Source organism: Helicoverpa armigera, chromosome 13 (genome assembly GCF_030705265.1).
Source record: "Helicoverpa armigera isolate CAAS_96S chromosome 13, ASM3070526v1, whole genome shotgun sequence".
Lineage (NCBI taxonomy): Eukaryota > Metazoa > Arthropoda > Insecta > Lepidoptera > Noctuidae > Helicoverpa > Helicoverpa armigera.
Genome location: NC_087132.1, coordinates 12,634,870 through 12,651,522, shown reverse-complemented (window position 1 = coordinate 12,651,522; position 16,653 = coordinate 12,634,870). Strand labels below are relative to the sequence as shown.

At 46.8% G+C, this 16,653-nt stretch overlaps 1 protein-coding gene across 9 annotated transcripts in view; it reads right to left on the bottom strand.

Moving 5' to 3' along the window:
* LOC110379817 (POU domain protein 2) overlaps positions 1–16,653 on the bottom strand; it is a 125,701-nt gene that overhangs the window by 26,518 nt on the left and 82,530 nt on the right. For all 9 annotated transcript variants that reach the window (XM_049840738.2, XM_049840731.2, XM_049840737.2 and 6 more), the window contains one exon: positions 10,080–10,139. In XM_049840738.2, coding sequence (XP_049696695.1) covers positions 10,080–10,098 — 19 coding nt within the window. In that variant the 5' untranslated portion in view covers positions 10,099–10,139. The remainder of the gene's footprint in view (positions 1–10,079; positions 10,140–16,653) is intronic.

Genomic DNA, 16,653 nt, shown 5'->3' with positions numbered 1-16,653 from the left:
ATGAGTCAAATATGTTTTTTAAACCAATGCTCACAAACAACTCAACAGCAGTACATATATACTTAAATAGTTACTTTTATTTACATCTTGTTAAAGTCAAGAGGAATAAGCAAATTCTAACTTAAAGTTTACACTGGAAAGCTAATGAAGCGTGTTAGATGTTCCATAATGTACTTGCTGCAGATACCGGGGTACCCATTTTTTCAATTTGATTTAAAAAAGAACAAAAAACGCGTTTCGAATTCTTTTCATCATCTTAAGGATGTGCAATGTGTACGCCCTGACACGATCAAGTAAAGTTTAGCATGGCCGCCACGCGCCCCCGGTCAGCGACCACTAACTGTTTACGAGCGAATATTTGAACATCCCCGTGAAGTCCACCGGCGGGCTGCATTAAATTACGGAGCTGTCGAAGTAGTTGCCGGCGAGGGTCCCGCGGGTGACGTTACACACGACGCGTGTTTACGAGGAGGACGGGGACCGCCGCGCCAGAGCACTCTACTGTGACAGTGGCACACTGCAGTGCGCGAACGATCACCGATTACTTGGACAAGCCTGTGCGTGGCATGCGTAACGTCGGCGTATCTGCTTAGTCGCGTGGGCGGGCACCGCCGGGATGCGCTGCAGCTCATTCTAACTGTCACGCGATCACACCCACGCCGTGGAAGCAGCAAATTGTCCCCCTCGTTTGCAATGGCATCTACTTGAGCTTTAGTACAATGAAGGATATCCTTCCAGCAGCGTCCGCAGCGCACACGAGCGTCGCGTCGGCAGGAAGCGAACGGTATTGTAATGAGCCGGACTGATCATTGGCACATTTTATTTTCACTTTGCTGTACATAATGGGCACGTCTATTGTTATAATGCTGTTGGTGGCAGCCGGTGTGTATTACAATAATTCAAAAGTAATTTGTACGAAACAATATGCAGTTGATGGAAGGCATTTCCATGCGTGGATGTTAACGACATTGGTTTGTTACGTGCCGCTGCCACAAAATATCTCGCGTATAAAAATGTAGCGCACCGTGATCGCATCACGTCCTCTCGTTAAGAGCCGCAGCGAGGCCGACTCACGCCTCAAATCATGCGCCGCGGAATAAAACCTATAGATTGCCTTCCCAAGACGTCAGATACAGAACCGCTTTATAACCTAATTTAACGCAAATATGAGACTGTCCTAAGTTTAAGAGTAGAAACTCCCATAACTATTACAGAGTGGCGCATACATCATACTCGAGAATGCACATTAAATAAAATGTAACGAGAGCATAAAACAGCACCCCCAACATGTTATTAAGAGGACGAGGCACGACAAGGATACGAGTAGTGCAAGTCAGCGTGAGCGCGACCTTGACCCGCGGCGTGCGGGGCGAGGCTTGCGGGGCGCGGGGGGGAGGGCAGGGGCGCAGGTGCCGGCGCACGCGTCGCAAATATCAACACATGTCAGTCACCCCCGACGCGTCCCGTTACCGCGGCGCGCGCGCAGCGTTACGCAACACGCCGCCAGCGCCGGGACCGCGCTCACAACACCACTCCTCCTGCAAGCGAGCACTGCACGATGCAGAGCTTTGCTTATAGGCTTGCAGACTTGTGTTTTGTCTTTAAGGTAAAGCATCGATTGTCTCATAAGTCAGGTGTTTCGGGACTGGTTCACTGTAACAGTGTAGCGGTTGATATAATCTACGAGATGCGGATCGATCTCACGCACAGACCGATCCATTCCATGTAGCGCAGCTACAGGCACTAGGCGAGACTAGGTTACTATGCGTCATTCACTAAACACATTCCAGAAAAGAAACGGTCACTAAACTTTCATTGTGATCACGACCGACTGAAAAGAATTACATTTTTTATCGCTATGAGTGTAACTGAGAGGCAGTGTTGTCAGCAAGACTGCGTGCTGCCTGAAGGCTAGGCGACTGAAGGATCAATGACAATGTGTAGGCATGGGGCAGACGCGCCGGCCGCTACGAGAGCGTGGTGCCGGGGGCGGCTAGCGGGACCCTAACGTCCGCGCAGGTGCCCGTAACGGGACCTCGCCAAAGGTCACCCTCCCCCGGCGCACCCGGCCTGCATAATGTTCGGCTGCACCAGGGAGCAGCGAGTCTGCAGCGAGGACTCCTCACCGGACACTCCGCGAACCTACTACCCACTTGTATTCAGCGGAATATTTTCATTTTGCCTAAGAAGAAAGTCCTCAGTAGGTACTTGTTTATAGCATTTTAAAAAACGGTCTGAATTTTTTGTAGAACAATATACATAGGTATAATGAGGGGATTATTAAAGCATGCGATGGTCCGGCCGGGCACTGCGGCGCTGCGCCTGCGCTTTACGACAGGCTCATTGTGAATGTGCGACTGGATGGATAACGGCGCACACTAACGTTTGTGCGATTTTTACTTTTGTATTGTTTTGTTGTATTTTTTAACGCTTCCTTCGCCGGTCGAGCAATAAATTAGAAAGTCGCGCCATCTTTTTGTAAACCGAATGTTTCTTTTGTAAAGCTTTCTCGGAAACGCGACAAATGTAATTGCTTTAAAATTTCCCTAATTTGTAAAAAATATACCTAAAATTCTTTGCCGTCTCGCGGGGCCGCTCGGGCAGTACCGCCGGCAGTGCCGCCGGGCCGCGGGGCCGCTCGAGGCAGCACCGCCGCACCGCGGGGCCGCTCGGGCAGCATCGCCTGCGCTAAGCTGTCAGACTAATGAGTGATGGGACTCACCGGTGTCCATGTCGCGTCGGCAGCGGCGATGAATGACGCGCGCGCAGCTCGCTCGCTGGACGTCACCCCCACCCCCGACAGCCCTCCGACTAGACCAGTCTAGGGCACATACATTATTCACCCCGCGATTAGCGCAAAAACTTTAAATGTCAGGTGATTTCGCTTCGGACAGGATGGGGGGGGGAGGGTGTAGGGGTTTAGATAACGGTATCGCGAGGGTGGCGCGACCTTTGCTGTGCGCGTGTGTGCGTGCGTAACGGGCGCCGTGAGAAGCGCGCGGTGTGGCGCGGCGCTCGCCGGCGACAGCGGCCGCGCTCACACAGGTCACACACGGATCGTCACACGCATCGCACATACCTACTTATTTCATGAATCTTGCCAAAAAGCGCTAACTGTTTGGTGACACTATTACCATAAAATATCCGTTCATCTTTGTAATAGTAATTCTCACCGATTCGTTTAACATTAGTCCTCGAACATTTATCGTAATGTCCGTTAATAAACATGATATATGCCAGATACGCAAGTACATAAGAGCCGTCGTGGTGTCGGAGAGCAGCTCTCGTGCCGAACACCCGCCACTGATGACAGATATCGCGTGATGTCATCCGCGACCGGAGCTTCACATCAACTTCACAGTTTTGGAATATAAATATGAAGCACCGCTATTATACGATATGCAAATGACGTCGGCAGGCACCCAGCTAATTAGTTTGCGTAGCGACGTAACCTCGCTCAGATTAATGAGGATAATGAACAACACGTGAGTGTTACAGCTCAGTGTCAGGGTCAGCTCTCGTCTTGCTGAACATGCTTTCAAAGTTAATTTATTGCGATGCTAGCGAGGGCTCTTGTTATCGAATATGTAATGTTTGTATATAAATGAAGGAGTTCCGTGCAGGCGAGTCGTTCACTGTGTGTTCTGTAACTTTCACTGAAAGGTTACCGGGAGCCGGCAGTCCCGAGCGGCTTGAACTAGCCTGTACTGCGCGCACGCAGCCTATCCCGCACTCAATGCATTAACAACAAAGGATTTGCATAAGTTAATTTCACCGCATTTTTTTTTGTGTGTGCCTCTAGAAAGATGCATCAATCATGGCTCCCGAGAGTACACAATAGAACCCGCGGCTACCTGTCGCTGAGCCGACCCACCCTTACCACGCATAATGGCATATCATGCGCAGCCGCACAATACGAGTCCATTACTGCTACTTCTTATCGCTACGAGGTTTCGCCGAAACAGAGCATTGCAGATTTATCGATGCTTGCCTCCCTCGTTGTGAGGCGGCGAGGCAGCGAGGCAGCGAGGCAGCGAGGCGGCGCGGGTGACGCGTGGCTGTGACGCACGCGTCGCTGACATATTCGCGCGGTACAGTTGCGCGGGAAGGTCAGCGCGACAGGTGCGCACGCGCCGTTATACGTATTTATAGCGCACACAGCTCGTTGTTTTAGGAAAGTGAAGAAATTGACCAGTTTATTGGAGCAAGCCTCTATTGTCGTAGAACACACACCGACACACAGGTCGCGCACGGAGTTATGCACACACAAAACGACGTTTAACTATAACGTATTCCTAAGATGGAATTTATACAATTATGTACATTAACATAATGGAACCAAAAGTAAATGAAAAGATACTAATAATGTCATATGATAGTTTGAAAGACAGGAATGTTGACATACGTCGGACATGTCACCGTCCGGGTGAGTATTTGCACAGCCATAATCAGGTGGATGACCACCGGCAGCTTGCTCTGCAGCACAAACTGGCAGACCTTGAGGCAGTACTACAAGTGTGCGCCCGAATTAGTGTTTTACATGGAACTGGCTGTCTAACCTGTACAAGCCAGTTACCCAGGCTACCCGATCCGATACCCCCTGGTAAGATTGGTAGGTGCCAATTCTTGTATGGAATTCAAAAGGAAACTCTACAATTCACAAGAACAGATTGTAGATAATTTGAATGAGGTATTCCGTCGCAGTGACAGATTGTGGCGCAGCTCGTTAATGTTGCCTGCATTGTGGCGGTGGATCCTAATGCACGTTTTGCAATAAATCTCAATGGAAAAAATTGTATTCACGTCTCACCGGCGCGGGCGAAGACAAAAACTAATGGAAATAGAAAGAAATATGCAAGCGATTGTTCGACAGACGGATTCAGGGGAAAAAATGCAGACAGATGCGCGCGCGCAGGTAGACGAGGATGCATGCAAATACGTGCGAGTGAAGCGCTTTGTGCGTTATGTGGAATTGTTATTAGTTGAAATCCGTAAATACAGAATACATCGCACACCGCACAGACAAACTCGAGAAGTTTGTCTCCGTCCAGCTGAGGAGCCGTACATGGCGCTCATGCAAATGATCCATCCGTTAATTAGTAATCAGCAGCGACGGGCACTGCGCAGGCGCATGCACAGCGCCATCGGCGGACTTTACACATGGTGAGTTGAGAACAATTTGAGTAGTTAGTTACAACCGATATAGCGATCAGTAAACTGTGTGAACTCCACCATGAGACGCCGCGAGTGTGATGCAGGGAGTCGCAGGGAGTCGCAGGGAGTCGCGGTCAGAGCGGAGTGAGGCTTCTGTGCGCGCATGCGCGGCGGCCGGTTATCATTCGCACTATTTACATATTACCTTTTCGGTCCGTAAGAATGTTCGCTTAAAAACTAGCGACACGACAACAGCGGTGGACTCCTTATACGAGGCTAACTGTTGGTGACGCGCCGGAACTACCTGCTCACGCTCATTACTACTTACAAGTGACCGTGTTCATGTTCAAGTTTCATACAAGTCATTACTCTAATTAGGTATTTTTCCAAATTATACCTAGGCTATTTTGAGGAATCTATTTGAATATTCATATTTATTATCATTATCATTCATTGACTTCAGAATAATAAGGAGCTTTACTGAAGCGGCGGCTATGACTTCCTAGTGGTCGTTGTTGTTACCTGCCTGATGGAAAACATTACTGGGCTATCTAATAATGTTCATATAAAAAATAATTACGTACCAATTTTTTTGTTGATTTGGGTCGAGAATCATTAGCATAATTACGTCCTTGAATATGGCACGGATGCAAATCAACAGCTTGCATAAATAACTAGCTTCCACCCGCAGCTTCGCCCGCATAGAATTCGGTTATATCGCGTTTCCAAGAGAATTCTCCAAAAGGCCGGGATAAAAACTATCCCATGTTCTTTTTCAAGGTCAACTCTATCTCTGTAGCAAATTTTATTAAAATCAGTTCCGTGGTTTAGACGTGAAATCGTAACAAACATACAGAGAGAGACAGAGTTATTTTCGCATTTATAATATTAGTAGGGATAGTAGGGATATATTTTGAGTGAAATAGTATAAAAGAAAAATATCTGCGAACTGATTCCGCTGAGCGTGTGAGGAGCCGCGCCGGCCGTGTCAGCCGCGCTGTGAGGTCAATCATATAAATGCTACATTCAAATACATCGGTATTCCGATTTGACACGTTTCCCTCGATGAATGCGAGTGCTACCGAGCGAGCCTCCCTGTACGAGCAGCGCGTGAGCTCACTGGGCTGCAGCGTGTGAGCTGACTGGGCTGCAGGCTGCCAGCTCAGCTGCAGCTCACGTGTCCTCCCGCTGCTGAATACCGCCACAGCGCTCATTAGCCAACAATATTCTGAGAATATTTTAACAATTTAAATGAGTAACGGTGAAACAATGCTAATTAATAACTAAGATGTAATTAGCAACGATTTGAATGAATAAGAAAGAATACACGCGTTTGTAACGGTTACTAAATAACTTGGAGTTATGTATAGTGGCTCTGTTCTACCGAGAGCAGCAATCGATTTATTAACAACAGTTATCAGATGATCCGCGGCGATCTGTCGGCGATACGACTGTCCGAGTCACGGCGGCGCACGCACCACGCGGTGACTGTGGGCCGCTCTGAAGGACGTTACGTAATGTTCATATTTTATTTAAATATGAGGTGCAGCGGCGCGGCTAACTGCGCCCACATTATGCTAATTGTAATTATGAATGTAACACAAGCAGTATTATGCTAATCGCGTAGTTAATGTTACAGGAGCAATTAAGCAGCGCGTTCACCTCTGCAGCCGCGGGCTCCCGGCAGCCGGCCCGCAGTCCCGGGGGTGACACCGCGACGCTGCTGCAAGACCGCCACCATCACGTCCGTGCGGATGCATACTCGCTGTTATAATCAATATCTGGCGTGATATATCCTCAAATTAAGTAAAATATCAAATAAACATTTTCTGTATGTATATTTGACTGCTACTTACCAGGTGAAGTATTCAACTCAATGTTACAATTATCTGACCAACGTATCTCTGTAGCTGAATGTTGCACAAGATGTACACTGACTCGTTTAGGCGACGTTAAGCCTAATGATACGCGCTACATGTTTCAGTTAGATTTCAGTAAACGTATTTACATTAAGTATACCTAAGCAATAAGTATGTACGCTAAATAATCGCGAGTGTTAAGTAATTGCGTGAGAAGTTCGTGACCTCTTGCTCTCGTCTTTCTTAATTTATGTGAAAGTAAAGGTGTACTGATGTACACTGACGTGTGTGTCGGTATATGTAGCCAAACATATAGTTGCCAAACACTAGGAGATCTGATGCCTGTGCCGTGCTGCTACAGCCTCCTCAGTAAGACCCCATCATTATTTACTTACATTTATAGCTAATACTCATTTATTTCCACCAGAGTAATGATTCATTTAAAATTTTGTGCGTATACGTCTGGTCGATAGGTTGTGATTTTTCTTCGACATTTAAATACCTAAACGTACATCTCATCTGTTGATTAAAATATAAATCATGTTAGAAAATAACAACTAAATAATGTTTTTGTGAACCACAACAAGCACAGACACACGGAGCGCGGGCTTGTTCCCGATATCCCTCACTCATTCTATTGTTTACTTTACTTTTGAAACGAGATCATTATTTTGTTCAAATTCATTCATGGCATTTTTATTACCAACAATTTATTAAAAAGATAAACTGTACATTATTTTAAAATAATATGAAACTAAAACATATTTATTTAAATTGTTTTATTTATTATAGCAAAGGTACTTTGAGTTTCATTTTGCCCCAGGGATAGTATTAAAAGTTATTACAAGTACCGGGATACCAGAAACATCAGAAAAAATACAAAACCAGTCAAATAATAATGATACGTAATTTAGAAACGTTACACATACATGAGACATCACTAACTGTTTGATTTTAACTGCTATTCCTTCTGACTGTAACTCAGTCATAGTTCGGTAATAAAATGCAAACCAAATATATCTTTATTCTTTATATAAAATGTGTCGAAGAATTTGGAAAGTCAAAGTTATTTATTGTGTAAAATAGATTTTTTTCTCACATTTCAAATCACAACTCTCGGAGGGGATTGCGAAATGCTATATCTACCTATTTATGTGGTGGATCGCTTTGGGAAACACTCGTGGAGCAACTCGGTAGCGACCCTAGCGCGGCCGTGCGTACGCGCAACTCATCATGAGCTTTATAACAAGTGCATACAGTAACGCACTATTACCCGCGCCGCGTTACTTTTCATTTAAAGGAAATGTTCATTATTACTGTTTCAACAACATATTGTTACAGTTTTATAAGTGGCTTCAGGTGAGTCCTATGTCACAAACTAATCATTTATTATTATAATACTATCTTCTTTTGGACAAATGGATGTTTGTTTCTCTTCCACTGATTTAGATGTTTGGGAGTAATATATGTATGTCGTACGTAATACGTTATAACATATATGCTTCATTTTATTAATGTATGGGTAGACTTCCCTCGGGAGGCGGACGAAACCGACAGAAGAACAATAGAAGAGCGTGAAGAGATTGAGGGTCGTGTTCTAGCTGACCGGCGTGACGCGCACGACACACGCGTTCAGCTCATCTACATGCACCTAACTATGATAAACCCGATTGATATTTTATTGTACTCTATGAAAAATATGAGTATTTGTCGCGTTTCACTCGCATACTGGTTAAAGTCAATGGCGATGCAGGCCGCGCCGGGCGCCGCACTAGTCGCGCTCGCGGCGCACACAGATGTGTCCGGCGTGCGCTTTCCAGTGATTACATTTACATAGGAAATTACAGGCAGCTATGTGGAGCAGCGAGGAATCCATTCATACGACGCATTTATAGCTGTTTCCATCTTTGACCAAAACTACTAAACATACGTCCATAATGTTATCTGTGACAGGTTAATCGGAGCTGCAGTTCTGCAACTGGACTAGTGCTGTTTACTGATTGAACGACAAAACAGATAACTGCAGATAACATCACATAGCCCTGGGTTCGATAGTGAACTCCACATTACCACGCGCGTACTCCATGTATTATATGCCGTATGTACTCGATGTAGATTGTACTGAACAACTAACCCCTCAGATGAAGTATTGTCCACGACTGTCCGCCTGACACTGACGTCACACACGTGGTGTGACGCGAGTGGTGGCACATATCCACACGTGGGTATAATCTGTGTGCGCATAGAACCGCAGTACTAAGCGTTATACCTTGTTACTTTGAAACTGATTAGCAAAACGAAATGGAATAAAGGCGTTTCACGGCAGTCGGTAACAGCAGTCGTTTGTCATCGTCAACGGAGGCAATAAAGCGAATCTCTGAATAAAGCGCCGATAAAGAGGATACTGTCGCACAAAAACTCAAGAATTACGAGCATGGAGTGTGACAGATGGAAACTCTCGATGTCATCGCCGAGCTGTTGCAACAGATTTGAATAATGGTGATACAAAGTACGTCGACGCAGAAGGTCCGGTCGGTACAACTGGCGTACCATCTCACCGCGCACACAGCTGCATGCTGTGTACTCAGTAGATATAGCGCGCGAGGCTCATTCATCTCCGCTTGTGCTGGTTCAAGCATGTGTCGCTCCCCCACACACGTGCGAGGTGTCTGTCCAGTCCAGGACAGCTCTACTGAGCTTTTGTGCACGTCTGTGGAGTGCGGGCGCGGCGCGGCGCGGGCTCGGCGCGGGGCGGGCACGCACAATGCGCGGAGAGTGCCGTGACGCACGCGCAACACAAAAACCCGTCCCCCCGCACCGCCCGCGCCCGCCGCTACACGCTTTTTACCCGTCGACCCATTCATACCTTAATTAACGCGAATAAAAAACGAACCTAGACGAAAATTAGAAATGTTTCGGTGTCGCCGCGCGGCCGCACAAAAACCGATTCAGCTGTGAATTTATATTAATTTAATTATTTCGTCGTTTTGTCTCGCCGTGTGACGGCGGCGGCTACCGGTGCAGCTCGCCGTGTGCCGCGTTATGTATGTGATGAGGAGGACTTACCGTTCAGGTCGAGCACCATCTGTGTGTTGAAGAAGTGGCTGACGTCACCGCGCCCCGACACTGCAACAAAACGCAACACGTTAGACCACGCTATCACAGGCACGCCACGGTGCACTGCCTGAAAAACATTTATAATTAACAATTAAACATAGCCTGATCAAAATAAGCATATGTGTTTGACCAAGATGGGGGACAGACGATACAGGTATCATAAAGTGATCCTAGCAGAACAGTACCCCGCGAGCGACAGTTACAAACAGTTTGGATGGATGTCCACGTGTCGCCCGACGACTCCCGCGACACAACAGAAGCCTGCGCCATATATCATGAGCTGCAGTGATTGTGCGGCACTGCGCAGCTGCTCTATTGTCGCGCGGCGCATTGTGCTGACCGGCGCACGCGCACCTCAGTACGGCACACGTAGCCGCCTGACCTCCGCCAAATTGTGCCTCTAATGTAGTTCCAAATTGTGGGACTGTCCGACTACCGGGCAACACCAATTACTAATAATTGAATATTAAATTGCCAGCCTCATTTTTTATAAAACAATAATAGACTATCTGTGTTTGTAATTCTATCAGCTATCTAGGAAATGATTGCTGACCAACAATAATCTGACCACCACTCATCTATTTTATTGGCAGTATTTCGAGGGCATCAACTGTGTGGCATCATTAGAATATTAGCTTGCGCTAAGGCATTGCATATTAGTTTTACTGACACACCTAACAGCAGAAACGAAACATGAGGGGATCATTACGGAAACTCTCCTAGGAAAGTAGTGCGCTAAAATGTAGGTGTTAGGAGGACGAGGGACGTTACTATCGCCGGCCTTAAACAACTATTTGAAACCCAACCATTTCTTGTAAAACTAATAATCATTGACAGATGCGTCAACGAACTCGAAAACCTAGCTAGATAGTTTACTCGTAACGGATGGCTTTGTTTACACCAACTGTACGTATTTGAGCTAGAGGAACGCGCCTGACCTACCTGCCCCCATGGCATCTCTGTTGTAAGGCGTGTACACACCGTCAAGTGCAAGTAAGTGCCGTCACATTGTACGCGTGTCCCTGTAGCGTGGGTTCACATGGTTTTTGTAAACGTTATGTCATTAGTTTTGATGTCCTCGAATGATTAGACAATCTTGTTTCGCAGAAGATATAGTGACAATTTAAGCGATCAATGTTTATGAAATAAGGTGTATGTAGTAGTGTTGATAGCGAGCGGTGCGCGCGCGCATGCGTGTCACTGCGCAACCTGCTGCCGAGTGAGTTATGCTGGAGCTGAACCTGATCTAAGTTACGAGCAGATCTGTGCTGACTGTCGCGCCCACATAAACCACTCACTGTGGAGACAAATCGCTGCGTGATTCACTTGCTATCAACTAACATTACAATTTAGCTGTCATTACCGTATTGCTCATTATCTAGATACCGTATTATTGCAATACTGCGACTCTGTTAGCTGGTGTAGTCTTCGGTACACTAAACGGACGTCTGCGGAAACCTCCGACATAGCTAACTTAAAACTGAATGCAACATTGTATCCCTCGGGGGAGCGCACATGACTGGCACAACCCGCCCCGCGCACTGCTCCTGTCATTTGTTTCAAATATTAGCGACATGCGGGCTGCGGGGCGCGGGGCGCGGGGGGAGGGACACACGTCGCGTCACTCGTGCGGACACGCGCGTGCGGCATCAGCTCAGCAGCGCAGCACATGACCCGCGTGTGACCGCTAGTGTGCCCACTGCCTGCACGTTGGAAGTATCCAGCCTCCTCCTCGGTCGATACTGAGCCACGCGACGCGCATTTATTAGAATTTGGGCTGAACCACTTTCGTGCACCCAAACATTTTCCTTCCTCGATACAGTTAAAAGATAGGATCGTATTAACGCGGCGAATATAAACGAGCAGCGCGCCGGCCGCGGTCCGGCCGCCATCGCTCAGCCGCTCCCGGGGGACCACCTCGCCGCCGCCGCTCCATAAATCGTCCCCATTTGGCTAACCCGCGAATCAAAGAAAGGTAATTCACAATGTTTAAATCCAATTTGAAAGGAGCGAGGGCGGCCGACCCTATCGCACTTTCAATATTATTGTAATCTAACAAGCTATTAATATACCGCCGACCGGCACTGGATATCAAAGAAATAACGAAAGCCAAGTGTTGGGGTTCAACTGCGCTCATAACGCTGAATAATAAAATAGCTTAACATCGGTCGGAGGGCGAGGGCGGCGCGGGGCCCGGGGGGGGGGGCGGGGGTACACTTGTGCTGATACTACAGCTGCTGTCATCTGCTGAGCTGGAGCTCGACCTTCAATGTTCTGACTGCGCTCCTTCGTGTGCACCGCGCGGGTGTTGTGGATGAGCTCTTATCGCGATAAGCACCTGATTATACTTGTCAAAATGATTCCCAGAACAGACGCTGGCAGCTCATTACAAATGCAAATGGCGTTAATGAGAAGCGGTTACAATCGCTAATGCAAGCGCTATTACAATGCAGAAATTAGTTAATGGACAGGCCGCGGTTTCACTTGGCATCAATCATGGAGCGCAATAGCGGCACAAAAACTGCATGTGCCCGAGCTGAGCCCGCAGCGCTGCAGTGTGCTGCACAGTGCAGCAGCAGCATCGTGGCAGTGATGTTGCGGCGGAGGCATGCTCGGCGCATACATTAGGCGCGGCGCGCACGACACGCGCGTCGCGCGGTTTCTAAGAAGCAGCAGTTTGGAGCGCATCAACATGCGCGCATAATGAGAGTGCGCCTCATTCGCACTCGCCGAATCAACATCCTACTTGTAATCAAATGTCAATCAATGATAATTATTTGCAGCTACTTTCGGTAATTGATGATACTTGTAAAGACTTTCAAACGTCTCCATAGTTGAAGCTTATTATTTCGATTGTATCACACACAGGTGACACAGGGACACTCGCGAAGGCACAACCAGCGTTTTGTTTAAATCCGACACGTTGTTATCATTGACGTCGGGTAAATACGGGAAGACAAGGTGGCGAGCTACGCGACACATTATACTATACATACGTTTTATCTCTAACTAAACACTAAATTAAAACAAATATTAAGGCTCAAGTTTCCCGACATAATAAACGTCAGTTTTCTTAAAAGCCATATACCTAGTATACTTTGAACCCTGTACGTTACAGTACATAGAAAACAGTTGCTTGAAGAAAAGTGTCGTTTATGTTGTTGGTGAACACTGTTCCTGAGCTATATGATATCTCAACACAATAGTGAGGAGCCAGCGAGCGACGGCGAGTCGACCGACTGTTGTTTTGCTTATATTGTAGATGTCTAAACGATATGATGTCTAGATGTATCTATTCTGATCAATTTATGTTCGTTACCCAAAACAATAATTTAGTATCATCGAGACATACAATTTTTTTCCCGCATTTTTCAGCTAAGGCTGCGACGATATTACTATGTATTTGATAATGTACATATTGCGAATGTTATCCGCAGTTTACGTGCGACGTGAGGGATCTTCCCCCGCGTTTACTTTACATCGAATTGATTGGAATCCTCCGACGCGATTACGCTTCAAAGCGTTGTTGTGGTGTTCTCGCAGCTTTTAGCCAGACAGCACCACGATCAGCTGTGTATGTATAACATCGGTGAGGAAGTAAGTAGTAGTGTAGAGTTGTAGTGCGAGTGGAGCACATGAGGTGATGGCTACAACGAGCGTGTTGTGTGTGGTTCATGAATGGTGCGTGACGTCACGGATCGATGTCGTCACAATAAGTCGCATGTATCGGCAGGATAACGCGCGGGTCGACGACCGCGCCCGGTTAATTGCGGCCCGCCTCCCCCTCCCGCCCCGGCCGCACCCCCGCGCACACCCGCGCCCCGGGACCTTCGTCTTAAGGAGAACATTTGGGCCAGTCCGCTGGCCCACATCGGCATCGATCGCGCTCGCAAGTTCACGCACGTCACGCTCACAACAGACTGCTACCGACGTGTGTCGCACACGTGCGCCACGCGCTGTACACTGCTTCTCAACACACAGGGTTGACACTCTGCGACATACTGTAGACTAATAGACTGAAGTAAACCCTGAGCGAGTACTCCGAGCTGGGTGACCTCCATCCTAGCCGTGTAAACAACGCTTTGTGTGTGAAGTGCCGCCTCCACGAGGAGTGTGAACACGGTGAGAGACGAGATAACGCTTCGTTGTGACCGGCAGGCTGCGGCGCCGCTAATGAATATGCACAATGTGCAGTGTTGCAGCGGAAGCCGAACATAACTCGCGCCACTTACTCATTCCACTCACAAGCTATCAACATTATAATAGAATATTTTGGAATAGATTCGTGTGTCGTGGTGCGGTGTGCTAGTACTACTATTTATGCCTATGACACAGTGATGTATGCTCGGCTCTCGGTCGGAAGCGGCGCGTTGTGACTGAGTGCAGCGGGCGCTGTCGGTGCCTTGTTTATAGCGTCATAAAGCAACAATTAGGCGTCGGTGTCGGCGCCGGCGCCGCTCCACCGCGCACGCTTAACGAACGCTGCTCATTACAAGACGTTACATCGCTACACTGCTGCAGGCTGCAGGCTCACACCCTCGTGTGGCAGCTCTGCCTCCGTCACGTGGCTGAGCACACTACTCGCGAGAGAAAACATCACTTATACAAATGTTCAAGTTACAATTTAAAATAACTAGTGAAGTAGTGCATGTTGTACAGTAAAGACATCAACGAGCACGCGCCGCAGCACGCGCCGCGATAACAAACTCCGAGTGTTCAGCGGCAGGCTGCGGCGGCAACAGGTTAAGTGCCTGTTATAATTGTGAGCTATAAGTTAGCCGGAAGCCGGCGTGTCGACAGTAACTGCCGCCACAGATATGTGACGCACTGCACTGAGCTGACGCTTCGCTACCATGCAAATGGGCGCGTCAGGCATCAGCTTTAATAAAATACAAATATTATGCATCGATAAAAGTATAATAATTGGCTCGAAAAGTTCTTGTATTAAAATAAAACGGGAGCGAGGGAACACTGTGTGTTTACATAACCATCGCATGTTACACTCAGATTTATAATAAAGATAATGCATTTCGTGTTTTTAAAATAATTGCATGATTATTTAAAGAATATATTATTATAATAAGTTGGTCGCGTCATTCTAATTATTAGCTGGCAGTGAACTGGTGCATCCCCCCCTCCCCTCCCCTCGCTCCGTCCGGCGGGGGCCGTCTGTTTAATTTGATAATTATAATGATGTTCATAAACATTACAGTTTGCAGGCGCTAGATGTTGGGCCAGTAGTCGGCGCGCTCAGTACATCACTCTATCGTTATACAATGAACTATCGTTTATGAATGTTTCAGTTTGGTGTGACATGAACCCTCGCTACCGACAGCACCGCAGTCGGCCATCAAGCTCATGCAATATAACTACGACATCAGTAGATAAGCTAATCAGCGACACTCGGGCAACACATCACATACACGCGGGCGTACAGGGGAACATTGCATCGCTTTGTACCAACTTCTTGTAGTCCACATTGACGACACACCTGCGCTGGCACAAAACCTTACAACTGTATTCTCATCTGTATTGACTGCTTGGGTGAAGTCACAATATCATCCAAATAAAAATATCTCTACTTATTCTATGATAATTACTTATATTCCATACTATACAAGGTGTTGATTTGCTTTTGTGCCATACTTCAGGAGGAGGACATAAAATACGTAAATAATCGATTGGAAATACAATAGACGGGAAATAGCTCATATGCACTGCTTTTTTTGTCATTGTAATGTCGTAGTATTTCAGAAGTTATCTAATTTTATGAATGTTTATGAATAATCGTTGCGTATGCTTTGTGTTTGCGTTTGTGTGAGGGTGCAGAACGGTTTTAAGGCCAGTAACACACGCACCGAGTTTAAATACGGCTAGATGACATTGGCAGAAATCCGAAAAAAAAAAATATATTACTTACCAATTTTTTTGTCGATTTGGGTCGAGAATCATTAGCATAATTACGTCCTTGAATATGGCACGGATGCAAATCAACAGCTTGTAGAATATTAAATACTATCAGGCTTAAGACCGACATTTACCTACCTACCTTACCCCAAAGAAATAAAAAGGCCAATCCAATATCATAATATTTAAGAAGAAGAATGAATTGCCCGAATACCTCGCCAAGAAGAGCCACGTGGGCTATTCAAGTACACAGAACAGATCCCCCCGACCTTCCATTCTGATTTTATGACAAGTGTAGCTAGCGACTGGTCTCCTCGGGCCCTGAAAAGATTTTGGACTAGAAAAACAGAAATGAGACGAGACTGCATTTAGCAGAAATGACTATGTTGCGTTGCGACGGATGTCTGATTTCACGAGAATGGATAAACTGAGGAATGACTACATCAGAGAGAGTCTGAGAGTACATAGCGACAGATACAGAAACAATGAGAGGCAAGCGGTGGTCGTGGTAGGGGCATGTAGTGAGGAGGAAAGAAACACATGTGACTAACCGTCAGTTGCACAAAGCTCCATTTAAGTTAAAGCTTTAAATCTATTGCTGACTCTTTATTTGTCA